Below are 12,303 nucleotides of genomic sequence, written 5' to 3'. Positions count from 1 at the left end.
TGTGTAATTGAATATTAAAATTTAGGAATATTGGACCTTATTTTGATTTTGTGCAAATACCTTTGTTTATGATAGTGTATTTTTAGAAATAATGGATCTAGTTTAAAATGATACTAAATCAATTTTTTAATTGATCTACATGGCATTTAGATGTTAATGAATTGTTTTTGGTAAATCTGACACTCATTGAATTTGAATTAGATTCAAGCTATTGAAAGGCTTATTTACAACGGAGAACACCAAAAAGTAGAAAAAGAAAGTGCATTTCCAAGGATTAAGACTAGACAATAGTTTCTTTCCCAAACTTAGATAAACTTAGACAATAGTTTCTTAGATAAACTTGGAGTACTCCTACATTGGACTATGCTCTACCATAATTTTTAACTTCCTATAAGAGTTGACACTAAAGTTGTCACTTACATAATTGGCTTTGAGACAAGAATAAGCTTCATTGGATTGTCCAATTCATCTCCGCCTGCATGCTTGACAAACTCTGCTGGAGTAAGGAAGGTTCCATGGCAGAGACAAACTATTGTCACCTGCTCTTTTAAGAATTTGTACAGAATCCCTTTTATCTCCTTCCCATTAGGGTGGCCGCCGCTGGTTGTCACAATTGGCATTCCATTTATTACATTCATTGCATTTCTTTCACTCTGAGTTGAAACTCTCACTCTCTTGGATGGACCTTCTTGTTGCTGCTGCGTAGTTTCTGCAACTTGAATTTGATTTGAGCCATTAGAGCCAGCTACTTCTTGTTTAGAATTGCAAGTCTTGGCAAAAGAAGAACTTCCAACAACCATGCTTTCTAACATAATTGGTGCCACTGGAGATTCATTTGTAGGATTTGCTTGATGTTTGGTACTACTCAAGACACTCTCCATGTTAATGGATTCCAAATGATAACTTGAAGGATAAGCTGATTGTGAAAAGTGTTGGATCAAAGGCTTATTGTGCCGGTGCCATTGATTGCCATGACAGATTGCTTTCCCTTTCCCCTTCACTTCTGTCAGTTGAAAACTTGTAGGAGCATTGACAATATTTGGACCCTCTGGATCTAAATGGATTGGAATGCTAGTTTTTGTTAATATAAATAGAAACCAAGTTAATACATAATATAAATCAAGATTGAGGATTATGTTCTTACATCAACATGCCATATATATTCACTGTGTACTACATGAAAAGATTTTTTTTTTTTTAATTTCCAACTATAAGGTGACATTATTTCTATGGGAGCAAAAAGAAAAGAAAATCCCTTAACTCAAAATTATCGTGTTCCATATATATTCACTAACTATGTAAGCAAGATGCAAATCATCTAGGCTAGAATTCTCATGTCTCTCCTAATTGAGCTAGCAAAAAACAAAAGAAAATTAAAAGATTTACTTTGTTGATATCAAATTGAATGAGATAGGCTTATAAGGACTTATTTTGTTTTTTTTTTTTTTCTATAAATAAGACTTATATTAAAAGAAACTTGTGCCAAAAGTGTCTACACGAGAAAATCAGGGCATGCCAATAGAGTCCAAACCAATAGAGACGGGATCTAAAACAAATATACATCACAACCAAAATCTATCCAATATTATCTACTCAAGGATAGTAGTGATCCAATCACTCCTTCATATAGAGATAAATAACAGAGTCTAAAGGAGCATCAAGAAAGACTACAAATCATATTCAGCTATATCAAAAACTTGGATCGAGCACTTAAGGATTGAGAGTAATAACAAAGCCACCAAATGACAATGTGTACACAAGTAAAAGCTTGGACCGGAGGGAAGGTACCGGCTATAATCTCCAAAGTTCACTATGGTGCAACCAACCCCGAGATACTTATTGGAACAAACACTAAAGGCCAACTCCATCAATTCATAACTTAGGGGTCGTCTACCTTTTGACTATGAAGATGTATGGGGTCTACCCACTCCAAGTTACTAATCAGAACAACATACCTGAGCAAGGAAAACTAGTAAGTAAGAAGCCAACTAGGGAAGGTTGAATGTAGAGACAAAATGCCCTTACCAACGACAATATGTACACAAGTAATAGCTAGGATCGAAGAAAAGTACTAGCTTTGGTCACCAAAGTTCAATATGGTGCAGCCAACCCCAGGATACTCGCTGGCACAAACACTCAGATTCAACTTCATCAATTCATACCATCTCCCTCAGCTATAATAACTAAGAGAGCATAACCTACTCATGAGTCCTCTATCGTTTAACTATGGAGACACAAAGGGGTTCTGCTCACTTTAAGTTACTAAGTAGATCAACTCACCTAAGTAAGGTAGATTGATTGGCTGGAAGTTGCCAAAAATGTCAAAAAGCATGGCACTGTAGAGAGGGGGAAAAATGTGTAATGACTCGATGATGGGTCTAGATTATTTTTGTATTTTGGGTATTAATGTTATGTGAGTGAAACTTTGAGATATAAATTGAAATGGGATGTCTAAAGTGTTGCAAAATATATATATATATATATATGATTTTGCAATTAATTAAGAAAAAAAAATAAAGGATTAAGTGGGCATATGTAAAATTGTATGAGGGAAAAAGGGGAAAGGGGATATGGTATAAAAGAGAGAGTTAGAGAGCAAGCCATATCCATTCTTGTCTTCTCTCGTTTCTCTCCTTCTTCATTTCTAAAATTTTCTTCTTCTTCAATTTGGAGCCTCAAGGAAGGGATCGGTGGTTGAGATTACGGCTTTTGGTGGAACCTTGGAGGCCAAACTTGTGGTTCTTCTTCTTTCTTAAACTCATCCATTTTATAAAGGCAAGTTCTCCTATATCTTCTTTAAATGGAAAGTTTCCTCTTAGGATTCTTGTTGCTAGAAATCTTGGTCTTTTCCTTCCATTGGAGTTCTTGAAATACGCACTTTTGGATGGAAATTAGAAAAACCCTTCATTTGGAAGGGGGTTGTTTTGAAAGAATCCGATTGTTTGTATTTCGTGTCATTTCTCTTGAATTTCTGTTAAATCGTACATAACATCTAGATGGGGACTTGTTTCTCCCCAAGATTTTAAAAGGAATGATGTGTTCGTTGATAGGATGAAGTTGCATACATGAATTTGGTGTATTTTGCATGCATTTTGGTGTTTCTAGTGGTTTCCTTTGCAGCTCTCGGTTTCTACCTGTAAACCACTCTTGGAAAGCTGTTGACCATTTTCATGAATTGGTTGACCGGTCTCGCCCAGTGGTTGTCAACCATTAGATACCGAAAGGGTGATGCTCGAGTTGTTGACCAGTTGGTAGAGGTTGTTAATCGCCTCTTCTCGAAACCCACGGAGCTGTTAACCATTCTTTCTTACCTGTTGACCAGTTGTTTCCTTTGTTGCTTGATACTTTAATTGATTCATCCAACTTGCTCCAAATCAATATGGGAACTCCTAGCAAGCCTTCCAACCTAATAAACTTTGAAATTTATTCATGGTGGGTGGGAAATATGTGTGTGCTCCAATATTCGTGCAATTAGTCGATATATTTGTGTAAGGGAATGAATGGGACTACGGGTGCTAATTGTTTCATATAAGTATGTCAAGGGGAGATGTTTTCATAAAATGTTCTCGGGATAAGAAAATAGTATATGTTCATGATAATGCATGTTATATACAAGGGTATACGTGTGCACATTTAAACTTTCAAAAGACTGGGTGTTTATAAGGTAATTAAGGATATCCTATCATGCCCACGGGCTCATGCCTACTGTGGTTATCATGCTGGTGGGCTTATGCCTACTGTGGGAGCTTTAGGTCACAATGTCGCCTAATATGGATTAGTGGTTATCATGCTGGTGGGCTTATGCCTACTTTGGGAGCTTTAGCTCACAATGTCCCCTAGTATGGATTAGGACGTGGGTGGACAATGGTCCACATTTGATAGTGATGTGAGTTCATTGATGCATTGGTGTATGACTTGGCATAGGGGCATGACTTGCATGACTTTGTCCATGGTGGAAAATCTTACTTTTATCTATGATGTTATCCATGGTGGTCCCACCTTGGAGAAAGGTTATTCCTCTACTTTTGTTATTGATATATTATGCCTCATTTTACTATGCCTTCATTTGTTGCTTTACTTGTTGAGCTTTGTAGCTCATGTTCTTTCTTTGCATCATTTTAGGGGCAACCAAGGGGAAAGCAAAGGAGGATGGTGAGTCTAGCCATGTTTCAGCTGGGCTAGATATGTGTACAAAGTCACTCCAAACCAAGATCCTTGGGAGTTGTTTGAGGGTGAAGGGCTGAATTTTATTTTTGTTGTATTCTATTTAATTTACCCTTCTCATTATTTTGTTATGTATGGGCGGTTAAGCCCGTGAAAAAGAGTGATGCAATGCTATGTGGATGTGTATATCTTTTGTGATCTTATAGATGATGTGGTTGATTTATTGATTTTGTATCTATACCTTTTCCTTGACGACTCTCTCACGGATCTTCTATGCTAGCGGGAGCTTTGGGAGGCAGGTTGTTATAAAAGGTATAGTAATCAACTGTGCCGAGATGACACACTATACCTGTTGTTAGCAAAATATAACAATTGAGATTAGTTGTGAGGGAACGCTACAGTCACGGCATAACAAGGTGAACAAGGGTTGGTGTCTGCTTATGGAAATATGCAAAGGGTGGCTCCGATCTTCGATTGCTTGATAGGAGTCTCGAATAAGCCCTTGGGTATATTTTTAGTAGAGAATTAATATGTCCAAGAGTAGCTTCCTATGTATTTGGGGCATAACTATGCTCACAAGAACAAGTTAGAAGGCACATGGGGATTCCTCACTCGCGTATCCCCCCCATGCTTAAGTCAGTATGTGAAGGAAAATAGTTATTCAGGGGAACTCATAGAGGTTCCGTCAGGTGTGCATTGAATAAATGATGCAATTAATAAATATAAAAGAAGTACCTTTCCTGACAATAGGGGCTAGTTATAGTATTTTTAACTAGATGTTGGGGATAAGCAAGCATACGATGAGCATGAGGACTGTGATCCTTGGTCTAATTCAGATGGGCTTAAGAGGAATCGCCCCCAGAGAGCTAAATAATCTAGGGAATCCTTTGGGAGAAGGTAGGCCTCATGGCGAGTTGCCAAAGTAGGTTCTTGGCCTCTAAGTAGCTTGCCAGGGCAAGATTCCAGGTTGATAGAAAATATTTCCGAGTATTGTCTATTATTCTAAATTTAGCATGATATTTTCGAGAGGGATTACATCTCTGTTGTGCAAGGTATGAATTAATTCTTTCGAAATGAGTTACGGTGTGGCTAGATAGCCTTATAAGTTGATCATTACCTATTCTTTAGCTTAGTTAATTATGTGTATGTTATATGTGTAATTAATCATATACATGATTTATGGGATACAATTAGCATATTGCAAGGCATAGTATGATGTATGGGGCTCGCTGTGTACTATGGCTTGATGAAGGAAATGGCTAACACATGCGGCCATTGGGATGAAACAGGTAGCACATGCATGTGTGGCTCACATGCACTTACATGGGAGTTATGGCTTGCTTTAGAGGGTTCTTGAAGAGATGGTGGAAGATAAGGCCTTCCCCTTTCTGGAAGAAGGCAGTGGCATGAAGCACAAACAACTTGGCGGAAGCAACCGAGAAGAAGGAGAGTACCGAGAGCAAGCCCACGCTGTGTTCTGGGAAGAAGGAGAGTGCAAAGAGGAAGTCCATGCCGAGAAGCAGAGTGCTAAGAGGAAGCTGCCATTCTAGGAAGAAGTCAGCCTCGTGAGAGGGAAGGCATGACCATTTCGGGAAGAATGTGTATTCGAGAATAATGTGAGTGAGGGGAGAATGTGATTCTGGGAAGAATCTGCCCGAGAAGAAATTCATATGAGAAGAGAAGCTGAGGCTGCTCGCAGAGAGATGCTGACGCTATCCATGGAGAAAAGCTAAGGTTGTCTGTGGAGAGAAGTTGCCTGAGAAGAAATAATACTCTCTCATGAAGAAATTCCCAACTCTCAAGAACCATGACAAAAAGTCCCTTCTAGCTCATTTTATTGTGTTATTTATACGGGAATGTGCTACTTTTTCCCTTGCACCGTTTTTCCCTCAAAACCATGATTATTAACCTTATTACCATTATTAATTATTCCTTTGCTATTTATTCATGATTTATTCTTAGAAAAAATACGTCCACTTGGATTTGATCATTAAACATACGCCCACTTATTAAAAATATTCCCAGATGACGTTTGACAATTTTATGGCACAACAGTACTTGATATGCCAACTGATCTGCTGACCGTTTAGTTCCCTGCCAACACCTATTATTCCTCTCACACCATATGATGTACACTATCGCCTGCAAAACCAAACAATTAGTAATTTGCCACGAACTCTTTTCCCTTCTACTGAGTCACAACCCTTAAGACTCCTATATCCCATTGTTGTAGCCCATAAGACTCCTGTATCCTATCGTCACCAAGGTCATCCAAATTTCTTCGTCTGGCAAAAAAGGATAGCACTATCTTAGAATAGGAATAGTAAAAAAAAACAAATGGATATGCAGCTTTGAATCCGCCCTGCACAAAAAGCATTTATTTGGAAAAGGAAAAAATAGGTTAATACGATTAAGAGTAGATAACTGCTCCCTAATTGCTAACCAAAAAATAAAAGAATGAGTAGGAATCCCGGCCATACCCATACCATACCAAACGATGCTAATTAAGGGACGCAATCTTGCTGCCCCAACATCCCTTGAAAAGCATACCGAATAGAAAAAAATCCATCTGAAGCTGGAAGCCATCTCAGCTCATCTTGATGTCCAACCCTAGAAGGACCAAGCATCCGAAGCTGAAGTAAATCCAAACTAGGCGAAGTAGTTGATGTCGACCAAGCCCAAATACCATCAACGATAATTTCATAAACATGAGCAGTAATAGAGATGCCCAATTGCTGAGGAAGTTGGCGAGAAAATCAATAAACCAAAACACCAAGTGGGTGCCACTGATCATACCATAGGGAAACTCGGGTACAATCCCCTACCTTCCAATCAAATCTATCTTTGACCATATGACAAATAGATAACAATTTCCTCCAATACCAGGGGTAGGAATGAGACACTAAAAGAATCCGAAAACATTTATCCTAAGCCAGTAATTATGGACCCATTTTACCTACAAAGACTCAGAATCACTTGATAACAATCTCCAAATCAGTTTGGCCACCAAAGCTTGGTTCACAACATATTAATGCTTTAGACCAAGGCCTACTGGTACCTTGGGAAAACACATATCCCTCCAATCCACCTTAGCTTTATGAGAATCCCCATCCGTACTACTCCAGAGGAAATTTCTAATAATATTCTGAAGATCCTTTATCAACTCTTAGGTAATAGTAAAATTAACGCCCAGTACAAATAGATAGTGGTTAGAACCGTATGAGCTAGCTAAAGCTTGCCCCGAAAGGATAGAGAATGACTATCCCATGAACACACTCTACTCCTAACCTTATCCAAAATTGGCTTAAAATCTCCATATGCCAACTTTGTCGATAACAATGGAAAGCCCAGATATCTCATGGGAAGCTAACCCCTTCGGTACCCTGAAGCTATAAATAGCTCCTCCCTCAGACATATATCTCTACAAAAAATAAAATAATCACTTTTCAAGGGATTTGGATGAAGACTAGACAATAAAGAAAACTTATCCAAGTAATCCTTCAGGATTAGTATCGAAGTAGAATTCCCTCGAGAGAACAATAACAAATCATTAGCAAACATGAGGATCACATTTCCAATGGAACTTGAAATTGTTAGACTAGATACATTGCCTAACCATTCCCTGCAACACTTGCATGACTAGAATGAACAAATAGGGCGATAATGAGTTTCCCTTCCTTAAACCCATATCTCCCAGAAAAAAAACCCACGCAATTGCTTATTAATTTTCACTAAAAATAATAATGTGGTGACACACTCCTTAATCCAGCCACAAAATCGTGAAGGAAATTCAACAACTGAAGGACTGATAGAAGAAAATCCCACTCCACCGAATCATAAGCCTTTACAAGGTCAACTTTCATGGCACAACGTGGCTGACCCCTATGAAGATGGTATTGATATACTAACTCCTTAGCCAACAAAACATTATCCCTTATCAATCGGCTTGGCATAAAGGCTGCTTGGCACCAAACATGGGAGCACTACATTTAGCCTATTCACCAAGATCTTTGTAATGCTCTTATACACAACATTACAACACGATATTGGCCTAAACTGAGTAAAAGATTCTAGGTGGGAAACCTTGGGAACAAGACTAATAACAGTGGCATTAACCTCTCCCAACAATCGACCAGTACCAAAGAAGCTCTGAATACCTTTTACCACATCGAAGCCCACCAATTCCCAAGCTTTCTTGAAGAACTTAACCATAAATCCGTCAGGTTTAGGAGCTTTATCGTCTCCCATACTAAACAAAACCTACTTTACTTCATATGGGGAAATGTCTCCCGAATGATATGGACTTTCTATAAGCAAGATCATCTAACATGTTTTCTTGTGTACACATCCAACACAGGTTTTCCATTACTAAAACACAAGCAACCCTAGCAGTGCCTCTAAGACACCTCGATATCCATTTAGAAACATTCCAATGCTCATTTACAGGGTCAGAGAGAAATTGATTAACAACTCCAACTACATGAGAAATATTTGGCCTTATGCATACCATGGCATACATCAAACTACCCAAGGCTGATACATAAGGGATTTTCTTCATTTCTTCCTATTTTTTCTCACTAGAAGAACATTGTTTGCAACTTAACTTGAAATGACTTGCAAGTGTAGAGCAAACTAGTTTGGACTTGGTTGTGTTATACCTCTGAAATATCTTTTCGATATCTCTCTCTCGGATAACCAAAGCTTCCCATTATTCTTGTCACGAGTAATTGTTATGCTGAGGATCTATTTTGCTGGTCCTAAATCCTTTATTACAAATGACTTGCTTAATTCAACTTTAAAATTCTGAATACCCTTCTTTTGACCAAATCCCTTCACAATCAACAAGCCTTATACCTTAGCTATCGGCTATTTGTTGGGAGAAAAACATGTCAAATCAATAACTGATCTAGGATGGAAATTTCTAGGTTTATTCAACTGGTTCATAATATCTTGGAAAAACTAGTATGATCATCCATACTAAGTCTATCCATATACTATAAATGGAGTAGTTGACTCACTAGAAAGGTTGTATTTTAAGAAGTTTTTTTCTCATACAAGCTCTTTAGTTTCTCCCACAAACCCTAGGCATTTGTCTATAGAGTAACATGATGAAATACAGTATTATCAATCTATTGCAAAAGCAAACTGACAGTTTTTCTTTTTCACCATTCCAATTCTTTTTTTGACTTATGTTGTGGCTTAGTAGAGTCACCCTTAATAGGGTCAGACAAATCTTCACATAGTAAAGTGTCCTCAATTCTTTGCTTCCATATCAAATAATTCGATGATGTCAATTTAAACATAACATTTTTATCCTCCATTTAATCTACACAAGAGTACGAACCTACAGTTCTGATGCCAGTTGATGGGAAAGTAGGATAAGGCTTTGAAACCTCATGCAACAAAATGACACTTTCTCTAATTCTTTTGAAACCTCACGCAACCCAACAACACATCAGCAAGAATAACCAACTAAGAGAAATCACATACACACAAGACATAGAATATTATGCACCCTTTAGCAGGAAGGGAAACCATCGGTCAAACTAGCAAATATCATCCACTATATAATAATAATGGGATTACACAAGTTTCTTTCTATCTCAAACTGGAGATCACCATAAAAGCATCAACAACAAAAGTTCTTCACCTATGGTGGATTTCTACGCAAAAATAAACAATAATAATAGATAGATCTCACGAATGTGGCATTACCAAAATAACCAACAAAAAAAGAGAACGATGGTTAGTCTTTTACCCACACAAAACCCCTAGTCTTCTTCTTCTTCTTCTTCTTTCTTTCACTCTTGCTTGTAGCTGAATGCTACATTTTCTATTGCTTCTCTCCTTTACATCTTCCTCTTTGACGAGAAAATGGGTCACAACCCCATTTAAATACCAATAGAGGAACAGGCAGCTTCTTAGGAAGCTGCCACACTTGGCTTCCTAAGGAAGCTAACTTGATGTTTCCAACCAACAACGACATAGACTTAAAGAAAAAATGACTATGAAGGCTAGATGGGTGAGACCAAAATCGAACCAAAGCTCAGAAACTTATGAAGGAGAACCCATAATTGAAGATATTTTTGTCAGTATGTTGTTTGACACTATTATTTTATTATTATTATTATTTTTTTACGCGAATACTTGGGATAAGACGACATAGAAAACAGTTACACAAATTAGGTATTCGTTGAGAGAGAAGCACCATAATGAGAGAAATGACAAGATAAACTTGCGACACTATTATGTTTTTATCAATAAAAAACTACATTTTTATCCTCATGAAATTATTTTTGTCAAAATATCAATATTTTAGTTGACACACCTCTAGATATTTTCAAGATTTTTTTATTTTTCATTATTTATTGGGTTGATTGTATACAATGGAAAAAGGAGAAAACTAAACTAAGCAACCACTTACCAAATCAAAACTAACTGAGTGGAGACAAACCAATGTAAGCTAAAAGGACTAATCTTTTTTAAGAAAAAAGAGGAAAAAGATAAAGACTGATCCTAACTACATTGATTTGTAAGTTTTCATAATTTTATCTAAATGGAAATAGCTAGAACATTATTCAAACTTTTCTCTTTATATTTGTGTTGTATTTCTTAAGCAATTTTTCTTTTGTTCTTTTTTCTATTTTGTAATTATGGGTAACCTAAAATTCAATTCTCTTTATAAACCACAATTGATTTAAGAATCCCATACGTTATGAACCACAATTGATTATGAAATCTAAAGAAAAGTTCACCTTAAATTAACCTTGAAACCCAAAAATTTTCAAGTGGAGATAAATATTTCAACCCACAAATAAGTAAAGTAAGTAATATTGACTATTAAATTATACTCTATTAGCAACAAATTATACATGCATGCATACAAGTGTATATTTATCAAACAACATATGAGCATTAATGTATAGGGTCATTTATCAACTTAAGCAATAAATGAGAATTGTTGGAATTAAAGAAGTGATGTAAATAATTTTACCTCGAATAACCACACCAGGATTGGATTTTATTGTGTTAACAATGGCATGGCTTAATAAGGGGTCGTTGGTAGCGAATTTAGGCAAGTTATTGGATGATTTGCCCTGCATATCCTTCGCATGATGAGAAGCAACAACACAATCAGTAGCAACGTTCGGTCCTTTACCTTTTCCCCACTCAAAACCACCACAACCAGTGATAGAAATGTTTGGTGGTGATTTAGTATTAATATCCTTCATAGAAGCACCGGTTGTGATAGCGAGGTGGCCTCTCATGATAAGCCTCCTCCTGGACTCTAGCAACCTCATTTTAGCACCCAACCTTCTCAAGGCTTGCATTTCCTTTTTCTGGGGGTTAGCTAGTAACGATAATTTTTGATCGCCCAAAGAAACAAAGGGTTCATTCCCACTCCCATTTTTCTTCTTGTTCCCATTCAAGGAAGATGTTAAGCTAATTTTTACTGTTGTTGCATTGTCTTTAAGGCTCTTGCTATAGCAACCACCAAGAGATAGGTCAAGGTCTAACTCTGAAGAATTTTCACCATCAGAAGACATCTTCTTAGCTACTTCTACTCTTGGCAGTAACTCCAAGTTTCTCATTATTAATTGATGATCTCTATCTTTTACCATCGCCACTGCTATCTAAATCAAAATAGACAAATCAAAACATCAACATCTTATTAGATCTCTCTCTTTCTATATATATATATATATCCCAAAATTCTATTGTGTTCTTGTTTCCAAAAGTAAGATGTTCATATCTATAAATTGATATACACACAAAGGATATAGAGATGAATCCTAGTAAAATAAAGTAAATGTATCCTAGATTGAAAAATTCCAACACATAATTATGTAAGTGTATGAAATTACAACCAAAAAGGGGCGAGGGGGAGGGGGGAGAATTATACTATTTTTGAAGCAAGAAAATCAAGGGCACGAAACTACAATCAACACATATAATTATGTAAGTGAATGAAATTATAACCAGAAAGGGGCGAGGGAGAGGGGGGAGAATTGTACTATTTTTAAAGTCATTGCAACTCAGATCGATGAAAATCCAACACATATAATTATGCAAATTCATGAAATTACAACAAAAAAGGGGAAAGGGGGAGGGGGGGAGAATTGTACTATTTTTGAAGCA

At 37.0% G+C, this 12,303-nt stretch overlaps 1 protein-coding gene across 1 annotated transcript; it reads right to left on the bottom strand.

Annotated features, from left to right (window-relative positions):
• Positions 1-416: 416 nt before the first annotated feature.
• On the bottom strand, positions 417-11,786 carry LOC127790949 (uncharacterized). Its single transcript, XM_052320685.1, has 2 exons — positions 11,159-11,786; positions 417-1,054 (listed from the first exon to the last, which is right to left on the bottom strand). The coding sequence occupies exons 1-2, from the start codon at positions 11,784-11,786 to the stop codon at positions 417-419; spliced, it is 1,266 nt and encodes a 421-aa protein (XP_052176645.1).
• Positions 11,787-12,303: the final 517 nt, after the last annotated feature.

The sequence above is a fragment of the Diospyros lotus genome, chromosome 14, assembly GCF_014633365.1.
Source record: "Diospyros lotus cultivar Yz01 chromosome 14, ASM1463336v1, whole genome shotgun sequence".
NCBI lineage: Eukaryota > Viridiplantae > Streptophyta > Magnoliopsida > Ericales > Ebenaceae > Diospyros > Diospyros lotus.
This window is presented reverse-complemented; position numbering and strand designations above follow the sequence as displayed.